Source organism: Indicator indicator, chromosome 32 (genome assembly GCF_027791375.1).
Source record: "Indicator indicator isolate 239-I01 chromosome 32, UM_Iind_1.1, whole genome shotgun sequence".
NCBI classification, from domain to species: Eukaryota; Metazoa; Chordata; class Aves; order Piciformes; family Indicatoridae; genus Indicator; species Indicator indicator.
The window spans coordinates 4,259,534-4,274,653 of record NC_072041.1 but is presented as its reverse complement, the minus strand read 5'-3'; the positions used below and the strand labels follow the sequence as shown (position 1 = coordinate 4,274,653).

The window sequence follows — 15,120 nt, the reverse complement described above, 5'->3', positions numbered from 1 at the left end:
AGAAACTGAGACTGAGTGAAGGGTGAGATCGTTTTTGTTTGAAAAGTGGCTCTTTTGAGCAAAGAGTGCAGCCCTTTGGCATGTAGGAAGCTCTACCTACGGGAGACTTAAAACAGACTCCAGAGACTGACAGGGCATGGTGCTGGGCAGTGCAAAGTTCTGCTCTTTGCCTCTGTCTCACTGGTGGGGGCTTTGTTCTCTTGGAAAAAATGACCTGGAGCACTAGCAGGTGAGTAATGACCCTACACAGGAGAAATGAGCAAGCAGTATCTAAGTTTTTCCCAGTTTCCCCAACAAGCAGTTTGGGTTCTTCTGCTGCTTTCAGAAAACAAACAAAAACCAACAAACAAACAGTGAAAAAGAATAACCAGAAAAAACAAACCCCAAACCCTGAGGTCACTGACAGCTGGTGTCAGACTCCAGAACCACTCCCCCCAAGAGGGTCATAGAGGTTTCTCCCCATGCTATGATATCTCCTTTCAGCTGGCTTGGTTTGCACAGTGCAAGTGCCCGGACATCTGCAGCACTGAGAACTTGGCTCCACAGGTTCACATGAGTCATCCACCCTGCAAAACCATTGGAGAATGTGCCAAGAAGAATGTCTCTGTCTTTCCCTAGGACAAGTGTCCCTCCAGCCTGGCTCACATACCCCTTCTGGATATTCTTTTCTTTACCAGCTGCTCCGTTGAGCCATAAATTTGCCATTCCAGACTGGGAGGCCCATGCCACGCAGTAGTGCAGCCAGTCTTGTGCCTTGTGGAAGAGAGGGAAGCTGATGAAATGGCCTCCTATCCCCAATCCCACATCTGAGCCCACAGTCATCACTAGCTCATTATCCCTCTCCTGTGTGGAGTAGGAAAGAACAGTCTGAGTGCCATCATGCTGGGCTTTGGTCCAGAAACATAAGGTGAAGGCTTGAAGAGACATATCATGGAGAGGATGAACGGTCACAAAACTCTCAATGTTTTCCACAGGGAAGTAGAAAGCTGGAAAAGTGCTGGATTTAAGACCTGCAATAACCAAAAAGCCAGCTGCTAGATTTCCTGCTGTGCTTTTACATCAGTCCAAATCCTGAAGGACACACCCACAGGATGTGGCAGTGTTGGCTGGCTGGAGCCACAGCTCCTGGTGTGTGTCATACCAATAGGGAAGGGGCCTGAAAAGATTAAAATCTTAGCTCCCTCACCCAATTGCTTGGGAAAGTAATTTCCCCCTCCCCCCCCCCCCCCGCCTTCTTTCTCTTTCCTCATCTTGTGTAAAACAGAGATGATGATTATCTATCCTAGGGGAACCATGAGCTGAAATTCCCCACTGTTTATTAGAAAGTGCTTACACATTGCAGGAGAAAGCTGTGAGAGGAGCTAGATTAGGGTTTAGCTTTAATGATGCTGTAACTGAAGAATTCCCACCAGCAGGCCTAGATATGGGACAAAACTCTCCCAGCACATCTCAGTACCAAAGCTGTTGGTGATTTAGGCTTTTGAGGACAACAGAGCAAGGACAACATCCTTGCATGTAAACTGGACTTGAATAGATTGTTTCTTACCTGTGTGGCTTACTCCATTCAGCATCTCTCTCTTCATGTCTTGGAGCTGCACCTGGATTTGTTCCAATTTGAGGTTGAATTCTTCTGGGTGGCATTGTTCTAGAGCAACCAGACAGCTGAATTTACAGAAAGCCAGGATCTGCACATGGTGGATTTTCTGCTTTCTACATTGTAGAAGGTTTGGGGAAAACTTCTGTTTTATAATGCAGTGTCTCACCTCCATATGATGCTTGGCTACTAAGCCATGCCAGAGCTGTTTCTATAAGGGCTGGTACACTTCATCCATATGGATGCAGCCCCACCTGAACCTGGTATGGTGTCCTGCCACGGAGCAGCATTTACCTTGGAGATCTGTGAGATGCCCTTGCAGGCAAAACCAAAGGGCAGCCACACAAAACCAAAGGGCAGCCACACAAAACAAAGGGTTGCCACCCAACCTACAGCCATCACTGCACCGCTGGAAGCAAGCTGTGCTGGCAGGGGGCAGAGGCACAGGGGCCATCTCTACCTGCTGTGCAGGGACACTGGGAAAGGTAATCTCCAGCATACCCAGCTTAAGTGATTTACAACACATGGGTTTCTTGCCTTTCCCTGAGGCAAGCCTGAGACCTGAGCGTTGACTGCCTTTACCTTGGGTAGGTTTGGGTCTGAAGGAGGACTCCACCACCCTCCCGTTGAGGGGCTGAGCATGCCGGTAGTCGTTGCGCAGTGTCCTGTTGTGCCAGTCCAGCAAGGTGCCCTCCAGCAGGCTGATCTGCGAGCAGGGCAGGCGTGTTAAAGAGGGCAAGGGGAGCAGCAGCTCTGCCTAGAACTTCAGTACAGATCCTGCAGCTCCGGATTAAACCTAGCGATTTGTTATGCAGGATCCCACAGGGTCTCTTGTTGAGTAGCAGCGAGGGAAAGGAGGAGAACAAGAGGGCTTTATCAGCTAATTCATGACAGAGGTATTTTGCCTGCAGGAGGTTTTTAACACCTGCCTGGTGGTATGCGCGGATGGAGATTTTGCTGCTGGTCTGAAGCACGCTGCTTTCTCACAAGTGCCTGTTAGCCTTTCCCCTGCCAAGAAGAGCCTTTCTTTTCCAAATGAGAACACACTGTGACCCTCCACCACTGCAGCCTCCACTTTATCTTGCTCTCCCAGAGACAAAAAAACGCTTCTGATGCTTTTTTTCCTTAAGGAAGATGAATCACTCAGCAAGCCTCAACAGTAAGCTTATTTAACTGGTGCTCCTTTTTCCCTTGCTGAAGTCTTTGTCCTGGCAAGGCAGACAGAGAGAAGAGGAGATCCTGCCATGTGATGGTGTTCAGCTGCTAGGACAAGTGAGGTTGCTACCCAATGCTCAACAAGGTCCTCTGTAATGCTTCTGGAGCCTGGACAAACCCTCCCCTGTCACACAGCCAAAACTCACAGCAGGCCTGAAATGATCCAGCATAGCTGCATACTGTAAGTGTAGAAAAGGAAAAAAAAAAAAAAAAACACAAATACTCTTCTAAAACTGTGCCAGTTATTCTGTAATTATTTTCATGTTATGAATGCCTCTTTGATGGTGGGGTTTTGGTCTGGTGGGGTTTTGGTTGATCTGATGGGGAGTTTGGTTATTCTGGTGAGGCTTCTGGTTATTCTGGTGGGGAGTTTGGTTATTCCAGTGAGGGTTTTTGGTTGTTTTGGTGGGGGTTTTTGGTTGTTTTGGTGGGGGTTTTTGGTTGTTCTGGTGGGGGTTTTTGGTTGTTCTGATGGGGTTTGGGTTGTTTTCATAAGGGATTTTTTTGCACTTTCTTGCAGTACTTTTGCCTTGGTGACCCTGACCTGACTGATCTCTTCTTTTTTATAGTGCTTCAGTATGGTTGAGAGCTTTGTTAGACCTCAGGAAAACTGCTGCTGTATAGAAGCTCTCCCTTGCTAGTAATTCCAGTTGCTTAGGAGTCTATCCCAAAAGCCATACATGAGAAATACTTCCCTGTTAGGCTGTTCCTGGGGGACAGAAAAGGAAAGGTGAAGCATGGAGGAGAGAGAAGCTGCTCTGTCTGGTAAATAGCTGTCACTTACCTGTGTGTGTGACAGGACAATAGGAGAATGAAAGATGGTCCAGATCACACTCTCAGAGCAAGGTGGGGTTGTTAGTGAGCCCTGGTACCTGTAGAAGTGTGAGAGGTTTTCTGGCAGCATGGCTTGGACATCCAGAGAACTGAGCTTTGTTGATTGACCTCAAAAGGAAAGAGAGAGGCAATGTTAACAGTTAACTGAGAACAGAGGTGGGAGTGGAGTTAGGCTGGCAAATCACTTTGCCCAAAGCACTGCAGTGGTAGACCTCTGGCAACTGGATGAAGAACTCATTGCCCTCTACAACTACCTCAAAGGAGGCTGGGGTGAGGTGGGGGTTGGTCTCTTCTCAAGTGCAGCAAATGACAGGACAAGAGGAAGTGGCCTCAGATTGGATATCAGGAAAAATTTCTTTACAGAAAGGGTTATCAAGTATTGGAACAGGCTGACCAGAGAGGTGTTGGAGTCACCATCCCTGGATTTAAAAGATGTGTGGATGTGGCACTGAGGGATGAGGTTTAGTGGCAGTGGTGGAATTTGGAGCTCCAGGAGAATGGTTGGACTTGGTGATCTCAAAGGTCTCTTCCAACCTTAAAAGCTCTATGAAGACAGAGGGAAGTGAATGTTGCTATCTGATGGAGCTGCAGTGTGTTGCATAAACTTACCATGACTACATTTATTGATGCCTTGAGCACCTTCCACACCACCCTGCTGTGTGGGCTGCAGTTTGAGATGCATGGGCAGGGGCGGTGTGAAGTCATGCACGGCTGAGGGTGCTTGGCCATGTAATTGCAAGCAAGGCAGCTGCACAATGCCTGTCCCCAGACCCAGCCCATACAAACAGGCTTTGAGAATATCAAGGATGGAGAAAGGCATTCCCAGGTCCTACCTGCAAACCTGATTTTTGCCAGTTTGGAAATGAATTCGCTGTAGTAGGTGTTCTCAAAGTGTCCATCCTAAACACAGCAGAGAAAGTTGAGCAACAAGTTAGTGAGCTGCCTGTTCCTTCTGTGCTACTACTCACCTTGGGGGACTCACTGATGAACTGGGAGCCAAAAAACAAATACTATCTCAGATCTCTTGGTAGGCTGGACAGTCCTAGGTATGACAGGGTATGTACACGTAGATCTTGGCTAGAAGAGTGAACCAGAAGGATCTTTTTTCACCACTTCTGAATCCACACAAAATGAAAGCCTTAAGGCTGCCACACCTGATAGTCCATCTGAACTTATGCAAGTTTTTCTGGGGTTCCCACACTGTACTGTGTGAGCCTCAGCTGACATAAGAGAAGAACATCCCTGCTATGGCCCAGCTTCCTCAGCTTGGTGGCAGATGTCATCTCATCAGATGGATGTGCAAACCTAGGACAGGCTGCTTGTGCCTGGACCTGCTTAGATTGTGATTGCAGTACAAGCAGTGATCCCAGCCTGGCCTTGCTCAGCACAGGCATCCAACCTACCACATACAGGAAGGCAAGGACAGCCAGACCATTTGGTTTGTCTTTGGCTTCTTCAAAGCTCAAGTAATCAGCAGAGTTGTAATGGACAATGTGCAGCTGTCAGAAGAGAGACAGAATTATTTAGGAAGAAGTGATAAATTACTTCCTCAGTGCTTTAAAGCAGACTGAAGAGAGAGTCACCATCCCACCTCCTGCTGCTTGTGCCTCACAGCACAGCCAAACAGAGCTTTAATTTAATGGGTTTGTGATGAATGTGGAGGAACAATTCTGTCTTTGAAGGACATCAGTACCATTGCAACAGCTTTTCTTAGCCTTCTGTGCCAGCACCATCAGGTTTGGCCTTTGCACTGCACCAACCACCTGCACCTAAGGGAGCTCCATTTCTCCCACTTGGCTCTGCCTCTGCATTGCTCCCTGCAGGCTTTGTGTGTTGCAGCTTCCCATTTCCTCATTGTCAGGCCAGCCATACACCCTCCCTCCAGCCCACTCTGCTGACAGGTACCTCTGCGAAGTATCTCATCCCATCTATGGTGTGTTCAGAGCCACTGGTCTCCAGGTCCAGGCCACCCCAGTGCAGATGCATCTGTACAGCTGTGTAGAGGCCTGGGAGTCCTCTGGAGATGTGCATGGTGGGGGGCAAATCGATCTGAACTGAAAAACAGGATTGGAGACAGCAGTGGGTGCAGCCATGCCTCAAGCTTTCTGCCAGTAACTCTCTCTGGAATCACAGAATCAGACTGGTTCACATTGGAAGGGACCTTTAAAGGTCATCTAGTGCAAGTTCCCTGCAGTGAGCAGGGACATCTTCGGCCAGATCAGGTTGCTCAGAGCCCTGTCCAAGCTGACCTGGAATGTTTCCAGGGATGAGATTTCTACCACCTCTCTGGCATAAGCTGGTACAGTCATGTCCAGGGAACTGACTCCAGCGTGCAAGGAAAACCACTGAAACTTAAAGCTAGGTGTGCTTAAAATCCTTCCTGACCTCAGGCTTGTGCAGCACAGAGAGCACAGCAGGCACAGGGATGACTGGGCACTAGCTGTGTCAGCAGAACTGTTTTCTGTCTGAGCAGCTCTGGGTTTTCCCTTAGGCAGTAATAAAAGTGCTTGAAAGCTAATCTCTTGCACAGTACATCACATCCTGCAAGGCTCTGCAGAGAGGAAAGGGGGGGATAGAAACCAACAAAGTGACTGGCCTCATCTAACCTGTCATCATAATTTCCAGTGTTCTGGACTCTGCATCTTCTAGGACCAGACAGACTGGGCCAGAGCCCTGTGAGTTTGCAAAGGCTGAGTTAATGCTGGAAGGATTTGGAGAGACAAATCTCTTTGCTTCTCCTTGCCAAGGAGTATTCACAAAGAGACGACAAAACATTTGTCTTCCTGCTAATGTACAGCCACACATCATACACTAGGTTAATAAATATGCCAAACCTGGGGTTGAAGCTGGAGAATTGCCTCATCCTGAAGAAAGCCCAAAGCATGCTGTAAAAATTAGCAACCATCCTTGCAGAATGCAGCACAGTATCTGATTCATTAGGCACAGTTTGGGTTTGTGAGAAGCTTCTTTTGTTTTTAAATTGTTAACAGGCAGACAAGATGAAAACATGCTTCCTTTTACTACCCCAGAGAGTCTAGAGTGGGGATAAAAAGCCCTTCTACCTGACTTTTTACAGGAGATCCCTGCTGACTGCCTTTCAAAATTAGGATTATTTATCTCAAGTACCTTGCTGTGATTTCTGCTTTCTGCAAAACACAGCCAGAGAATTGTGTTCTGAGTTTATGAGAAGCTTAAGCCTTCTGTAAGATATTTTATGCAAAAACTTTGCTGAAAGCATGAAGGTAGATAACAGCCCAGTTTGTTTCTGCTTTTCACCTGTGTAAAGTCTGTGCAGACAGTATGGCTGCTCTGAGTGCCTTATCCCTGCTTAGCTCTGGTCTTGCCAGCAGTGGAAAAATCTGCTGGGATAATGCAGTGTGAATCTTGAGTGCAACTGTGCCTTTCTCTGCTCTGCAGTTTGGCCTCCTGGCCATTGCAGCTCGCAGCACAGCCAGCCCATTTCCCCATCTCTGGCCTCTGGGGAGGCAGAGTTAATGAAGGCCACACTTGAGACCCCAGTTCTAAGACAAATGTGCTACTGGAGGATGTTGCACACATCCTGCAGGGATGATATTTAAATCTGCCAGAGCCAGGAGTGTCCCTGCTATTTGCTAGAGGACCAATCTTGTTTTAGAAAGCAGTCCAAATGCTAAATACAAAAGGCTGAGGTTATCTGTGTGTGTCTGCACGCAGACACTGCAAGGCTGCAACTAGGCTTTATCAGGTGGGTTTTAGCGTGGTAATTGTACAGCCACAGAGAACAATGCAGCTGGTTTCTTACTTGAGACACTTGGTCATCAGCTCCTGAGAGCCTGTAAGGAGAGTCCTGCTGATAAATCCATCTCTTGTCCCTTTCAGATCTGCTGAATGTTTTCTGATGTGGCCCAGTGGAGTATTTTCCTGTCCCATCTCGCTGAAGCCAGTAGGAAAGCCTAGCCTGACTCCAGAGGAGCTGTGAATAAGGAGAAGCGTTTGCCTTTGTGCTTTACTAAAACGCCCTGCACCAGAAAATCATTGCTTTGATGTTAACAAAAGGAGAGGAAAATAAACACGTGGAGCCAGGTCTGAAAGCTGAACCTGCAGGAATCCATTGGTAGGCGCTCAGTGGTGCTGACACCAACCGAATGTTGAATTTGTGTGGGCGACAGACAGCAGTTAGGAGTTTTCAGAAATGCAATCACCACAGCCTTGCTCTGAAGGCAGTATGTCTCCTCACTTCATCTCTTTGCTCTCACACCACATCTCTCTCTGTTACAGAGGAAGAAAAGGCTGTGGGATTAAAGAGCTCTCAGCTTTATGTTCTGAACACCTTCCCCAAAATCCTCCTTCCCTCCCCACTGCAGCTGTTAGAAAATTCTCTCATTGCTCATCTGTAGTCCAGAAGCATTACCCCAACAGTACCAACTGATGAATTATTTAGACAGACTGCAGCAGGGGAATCCAAGACCTCCTAAATTATAAAGCTTGCCCTAAGACTGTGTGGCCACAGGCAAGGTTTTTAACCCCCGCTGTGCTTCCTGGGACCTGAAATACCAACACCTGTGTTGCACTTTGTGTGACCTCCACCTAACTGAACCTCAGGTGCAAGCTTGCTGCTGAACTCTGTTTCTCTGTTCCTATCACTTCCAGTTCTTCTTAATGCACAGGGCAAAAGCTGCATTTTCTGAATGCAGAGAGGAGTCACTGTGCTAGTCCTGTAGTAGACTGAAAAACAGGGTCAGTCTATAATGTTCCAGCTGCCTTTTGTCCCTTTTTAATGTCTAACAGACTAAATATCTTGCAGAAACATAACTGCCTTTTGTTTCTCTGGTTCATAGATGTGTGTTTCTGGAGAGCTATTATGTACAAACAGAAAAGCTAGGAGAGCAGAGTGAAGTGAGATGGCAAAGCAAAGCAAGCTGAGCTCCAAAAAAAAGGGCATTGTCTGTGAATAGCATCTCAATCAGCTAAACCAAATAATCTGTTCCTGTACAGACACCAGCTTGACATCTTCCCAGGACATCTGCCCAGCCAGGGAAGACAGAACTGCCTGCTGCTGTGGCAAAGCTGGATCCCTCCACTCCAGTTCAACCTGGTGTCACTTGCTGGTTTTCTCACCGTGGCAGTGCTGAGATGAACACACAGGAGCTCTTCCTGCATCCTGCTTGTGCTGGGAAACCACAGACCTGAACTAAAAAAGTCTCTTTAGTACCCTAAGCATGGGCAGAATGGGGCTGGAGGGGGCCGGCAGCACTTGCTGCTTTGTACCTTAGAGCTGCTCTTTCTGACAGCTACTGCTGCTGCAGGAGCAACTAACCCCCTTGATCTCTGTGCCCTGATTTTTGTTTCAGGCTCCTCCTTTGTCCTCATGGACTTCTTTCCCAGCTCCTCTTTTTAGGCAGGTAATGATAAGAATGCTCCCAGTCTTACCAGAGTGACCATTGTTGGTCATTGTGAAATCCCCCTGTAGAGGTCCATCATAACCACTCAGCTCCAGCTGCAGCAGCTGGGGGTTGTACTTCACTTTTTTCCTCTGGATATCAACTGGAGATTGGTTCTTGCCAGCACAGTCTGCAAAGTGCTTTCCCCAGTGCTCTTCATCCAGCTCTCCTTCTGTGTGGTGGAGAAGCAAGCTGCTGTTAGCTCAGGAGTCAGAATACTCACCTCATTTGGCAGCAGGACATGTCAATCTAGCTGTTATAACTGCAGGAGCTGCAGCAATAAAAGGTTGCTCTGCATTCCCTAGAGTGAAAATACACATTATTCTGTCTGCAGGACAACTGTGCAGCAAAATAAGAAACCTGCATTGCAGTAATAGCTTACTGATGGCTGGAGGCTGAACCTCCACCAGAAGAGAAGCAGTGTTAACATAGAAATGGGTCTAAACTGCCAGAGGGGTGGAATCAGGCTCTCAACCATTGTGGGAGTGAATAGGAGCAGGGCAATAGGTGGGAAGCTTCTGCTTAGGATAAGGAGGTGGCAGCAGCAAATTTGCTAATTTCAGCTAGGGAGAGTGCTAATAAAAGAAGAATAGGAGCAAAATGGTTTAAATAAATGGAACCTTTTGTATGGTTTTGGGGAAAGGAGTGGCCTGAGGTGGCTCAGATAAATAAGCACTTCTCAGGCATCTGTACTGCATGGCATATGGCAATAAAATAATAAGTAGGCAGTATTTAAAGCTTTTCCTTCCAGGATCATTCAAAGGGCAGCTTTTATTCTACCACACTGTAAAGATTTTCCTCATTGTTTGAACCTCATTGGTCTGCCAACTCTGACAATGTGTCCCAACCACACAAAGGAGTAGAAAGAGGTGACATTGAAGAGAATCACTTTCAAGACACACAGACATCAATAAAGTGGAATAAATTAGCTGCTCTGTGGAGATCTTTCACTAATGGAAAGAGAGTCAAGCTGAGGGTTGCTTCTGCAACACAAAAAAGAATGGAAGTGTCTTTGGCAAGCAGGAGCAGTCCCAAAACAGCCTCATTTTTCATTACCTTTGTATGTCCAGTGCACTAGGTGAGAGCAGCTCAGCTGCACCAGGAGCAGGTGGAACAAGGGAGCTGGGATCCACATGTCCCTCACTGGACCTGCAGTCAGAAGCAAGGTGGGGATTGTGTGTCTTTAAAGATCCTCAGGAAGAGTAAAGACCAATTAACTGCAGGTCTGGCCTTTCCAGCACCCATCCTACCCTTATCCTCACACATCCAAAGCAATAACAGCAAACAATGCCATGGAGATATTTTATTTGGACAGTCAGCTTTAAGCAATAAAGGCATTTTATTGATCCTCTGAACTAAGCTGCCAGTGCAAACGGAAGAGGTTTCCCTGATGGCCAAAGCTGATGGCCCCAGAGTAACCACCTGACTCCAACTGCTACACATTCTGCCCACTTCCTCTGTCCATTCATCCCTGATTAAAGGTAGAAGAGCTGTGTTGCAAGTGTCTTTTAAACAGTGCTTTGTAAGCAAAGATACCTGACACAGATCTCAAAACAGTCCTGAGCTGGCCAACTGATTCCTTGTTACACAAAGGAGCCAAGGGACTGGATTTTGAAAGTGCTGAGTGTTCACAATCGCCTTAGAAATCAAAATTGTAGACACTTAGCTCCCTTGAAAATCAGAGTTCTGAGGCCAGATTTAGAAGTGCTCCACACCCACAGGCCTAGGATTTCAAAGCATTTTGCTTTCAACACCTTCCCTAGTCACTGAAAATCTGGTTTTGAATGTGAGAGATTTGCAACCTTTGGAGAATTCAGAGCTCTGTTTAGACTGTTGGAAAATAGAGGCATGATAGAAGGTACTGAAACCCTGATGGCTTCTTAAAAAACATACAGGAATTCAAATGAGAAGTAGCTATTGTCAGATGTCTAAATGCTCTTGTAGACTCCAGTGCCTGCTCTGTACATCTTCAGACACTTGGTTGCCTTAAAAATGTGTCCAAAGCAAATAGTTGCCTAAGGTCCAGTAGAAAAAAAAAAAAGTCACTCTGCAGACTGGGGAACAGACCATGGATCTTCTGTCTGCCTTTTTGTACCCTGTTACCAAGCAAATGTCATTCCCTTTGAAAAGCCTTCTCCTTTCCCCCCCCCCCCCTCCCCCAGCTCTTTCTGCTTTCCAACCCATAAACCCATGGTTTAATAACAAAAGAGAAGCAGAAATCTCCCTAGGAATGGAATTTTCAGTTGGTACTGAGAGCCACAGCTTCCACCAAGCACAGCACAACTTTACTGTTGATTTTAGATGACAGGCAGCAATATGAAACATGTGGCAAGAAAGCAAGCTCACAGCAGTGAGATCTCAGGGCTTCTGTTCACAGTGTCCCTGCCACTTGCAGTAGCATTTGCAATCATTGTTTTCAGCAGCAAGGTAATAAGAGCAATTCAACCATGGGAGCCATAGGTGAGTCACAAATTTCACCTGAACTCAGGTTTCTAGGATTAGGCTGTGCTGAAGAACAGAAGCAGCTTTTTTCTTCAACCTCTTCCTCTTTCCAAGTGAATTGTTACCATTAAAAGGCCCTTCCTGATTTGCTGTTTTGTGCAGTGCATATTTAATCTTTGGGAACTGCTGTAATATTGAGTTGATTAACCAAGTGTGTATTTCTCCCTCTCTCCCCTGAAGAAGTCATTTATTCTGACAGTTGCACTGAACTGTGTGAGGACTAAACAAATCAAACATGCCCTGCAATGCACTTCATAATCCTTGTGTATCCAGTTGGGTAAACAGGCTTTGAAATTAGCTGAGGGAGAAATTTTGGGGGTTTATACCTGGTTGCACTCCAGGATTCCACAGAGCAGCACACGAGGGTGTGAACAAGACTCAAGAACAGGAGATCAGAGAATCACAGAATCATTTTGGTTGGAAGAGGACCTTCAAGATCATCAAGTCCAACAATTAACCCAGCACTGCCAGGTCACCACTGAACCATATCCAGCACCACATCCACACAGTTTTGCAATCTCTCCAGGGATATGGACTCTACCACTGTCCTGGGCAGCCTGGTCCAGGCTTCCCTTTTAGGGAAGGAATTGTGTCTCATGTCCAAGCTAAACCTCTCCTGGTGCAACCTGAGGCCATTTCCTCTTGTCCTGTCACTTGTTCCCCGGGAGAAGAGACCAAGCCCCTGCATCAAAGCATCTCTCCTGTCACCCTGCCTTCGTGCACAGCAGGGGTGTTTAAATGGCTGTCATTTAGGAGCAAGCTGTTTCTCTTGCCTGAGCCTTATCGATTAGCTAGCCAGGTCTGCACAAAGGACTTGAAATAAAGCCTATTTGGGAATGTCCTGGTGGCAGGAAACTGGAGATGGCAGTGAATTAATTTACGGAGCTTTTGTGACCTGCTAAAATTGTGACGTTTCACCTGACATCAGCAGGAGCTGTGGGTGCTCAGGGCATCTCTGTTGGCTCCTGTTAGCTTCCTCCCCCCCAAAACGAGTGGCTGCAATCTGGAGAGGGATTTACTAGGAGCACTAAGTATGAATTTCTTTTGGAATTATGACAGAATAATCATTTTAATGACATGCTTTAAATGCATTTTATTATTAAGCTTCTAAATCAAGCTGAATAAGATGGAAGGAATCCTCCTGTGTCAAGCAAAGCACACATCAACCACCACTTATTGATTCTTGGAGTTAGAGCTATTTTTAGGGTATTTGTTATTAAACCTTGCTGGCTGGAGGCTTGTCTTTGTTACTCATCTGTTCTGCTACCTCAGGACAATTGCTAGAGAGAAGTATGGACATAGTGCTCAGAACTCCATGCATCAAGTGTTTTACAGGTGAAGCACCTTGTGGGTCTAACAGGACTCATCTCTGCAGCCAGATTTATCCAGTGGGAAAATCTCATGTTGGGTATCTCAGCCATGAAGATTTTGGGCCATGAAGATTTCTTCATCAAGGCTGGCTGCTTTCACACAGACTTCATCCTCCTTGCTCTTGTCCCCACTGCAGTAAGACATAAACCTTTTATCCTACTTCACTTTTATCTCTACACTTTTCCCTGACTCTTTGCCATCTTTTAAATCCTACTTCTCCCAGGCTATTCCCTCTGTCCTCACTGGCCTAAAGCTCAGCTCAGGCCTGACTTTCAGCTCCAGAGTATTGGCAGCCAGATGAAAACCATGGCATTGCATTGAAGGGGCTGGCTCAACACCTTCGCCCTCCTTGGACCCAGAACTCAGAAGGGGTCCTTCCCCTTCCCTCCTTTCCCTCTGCATCATCAGAGGATGCAGTAATAGCTGCATCACTCCCAAGCTGAGCAAACATTTGACCAGGAACAGGCTGTTTGATGTGAGATGGACAGACTGCCTTCCATCAGGCTGTCCAGGCTTTCCTGAGTCTACCGTTGCTTCAAACAGAGCTCTCTCTGCTGAAGTCATGCTGGATGAAGAGAAGCATTTGGAGCTTACACGAGTTCCTTGCAAGACAAAAAGCAGCTAGTGCTGGTAGCCCAAACCCCTGAGTAAAGCTGGCAATAGCTGTGCAGGCTGAACCATGAGATCCTTCCATTCAGCAATTCCTGACATGTTTTCACCTCACCCTTCCAAATCTGGCCCTTGCTCCTTTGAAATTTTGCCCATGCCTTTTATTTTTCCTTTCCCCTGGCTTTCAACTGCACACAGAGATCACAGGTCAGGGGTAGAGAAGCACTAGAATTCACTTCTCCAGTTCACACAACCCCTTCAGGCCTCCTTCCTCCTGTGTAATATTTTGATATGCTTGGCTAAATCCACCTTGTACTGACATAAATTCAGATACATTTGGTGATTCTGCTGAAGCTTTGTGACAGAAATGGGCTGTGAGGCAGTGAGAGAGAGACACCAGAGGTTTACACCAGCGCTCCTAAAAGCAGGATTTGCCCATTTCAGAGCAGAGAGGTTTCCTCTGTGATTTCCATTTCACGGTCTAACAGATCTCAGCATTAGGTACCTGCAGTTCATTGTCAACCTAAATTTTCTTTTGCTCAGTTTCAGCCAATTACTCTTAGTTATAGCTGTAGCCCTTGGATCATCTTAAAATACTTTTCCCTCTTTAATGTTCACATCACTTCTGGGGTGGTTATCACCTCACCGCACCACAGGCACAAGCAGCCTTTCACTCCCCATTTCCCCAAGGTGGTGAAAAGGACAATGTGATGCTATAAAAAGAAGAGAACATGGTCAAATAATCCCTCTTCATTTTCATTTCCAGGAAATGTAATTACAGTTCTTGTAATGTCTATATAGGGCTGCTCTACAGACTTTGCTGCAAGTGACTTAATGTTCTGGATCTCTGCTTGAGACTTTGAAGAAAAATAAAACAGTGTGAAGGGAGGATTAGGAAGGGGGAGGTCAATCTTCCCTCTGCATTTAGTGGGGATTAGGGAGGGGGAGGTCAGCCTTCCCTCTGCTTTTAGTGTGAGGTACCCAGGAATGTGGCCTGAGTCTGCTGCTGAGAATTGGCCTGGGAGAAATTTAATCATCATACCAGGGCTGTAGGCTGTGAACTGGATGGTGGTGGGATAAAGAAGGAATCATTCCATGACAAAACATCCTGTCAGCATGTGCAAATGCCTATCTGCCTTCTCAGACACTGTTATTAGCATTTTATACTTATCTGCACCTTCTTCCATAAAAATATTCATTTTGCTCCTGATCTTCCAGTGTAATGATGTGCAGAGGAAGCAGGGCTGCTGCTCAGCCTCTCTGAGAATCAATATTGTCAGTCAATATTCTCAGTCCATAAACCCAGGAGAAGACCCCAGGCCCTTTAACAAACAAACACTCTTCACAGAGCAAACAATGGCTCTGGAAATGTGGCTGTTGTTACCCACTGCTGGGTAAGCACTTTTCCTTTCTTATCTCAGCTGCATTGTGTGTTGAGCAGCTGTGACATCCAGTGGTCAAAGACAATACAGTTGGGCTTGGTACAGAACTCTTCACAATAACAGAGCCCTTCCATTACACTTTTCATCTTCAAAGAGCTGCATGAACAGCAATCCATTAACCCCTACAGAGCTC

At 46.5% G+C, this 15,120-nt stretch overlaps 1 protein-coding gene across 1 annotated transcript; it reads right to left on the bottom strand.

Annotated features, from left to right (window-relative positions):
* Nucleotides 1-396: 396 nt before the first annotated feature.
* CA6 (carbonic anhydrase 6) lies at nt 397-10,141 on the bottom strand. Its single transcript, XM_054394839.1, has 9 exons — nt 10,120-10,141; nt 9,053-9,235; nt 5,549-5,697; nt 5,047-5,142; nt 4,477-4,543; nt 3,594-3,751; nt 2,156-2,300; nt 1,547-1,645; nt 397-1,043 (listed from the first exon to the last, which is right to left on the bottom strand). The coding sequence occupies exons 2-9, from the start codon at nt 9,072-9,074 to the stop codon at nt 397-399; spliced, it is 1,383 nt and encodes a 460-aa protein (XP_054250814.1). The 5' UTR covers nt 9,075-9,235; nt 10,120-10,141.
* Between the last annotated feature and the right edge of the window lie 4,979 nt (nt 10,142-15,120).

Excerpts from the sequence above, each read along its gene's own strand:
- CA6 (XM_054394839.1), bottom strand. The coding sequence starts at position 9,074 with ATGACCAACAATGGTCACTCTG. Across the intron at positions 5,698-9,052 it reads GACCAACAATGGTCACTCTG|TTCAGATCGATTTGCCCCCC; the intron begins GTAAGACTGGGA and ends CCTGTTTTTCAG. Across the intron at positions 4,544-5,046 it reads TCCTTGCCTTCCTGTATGTG|GATGGACACTTTGAGAACAC; the intron begins GTAGGTTGGATG and ends TGCTGTGTTTAG.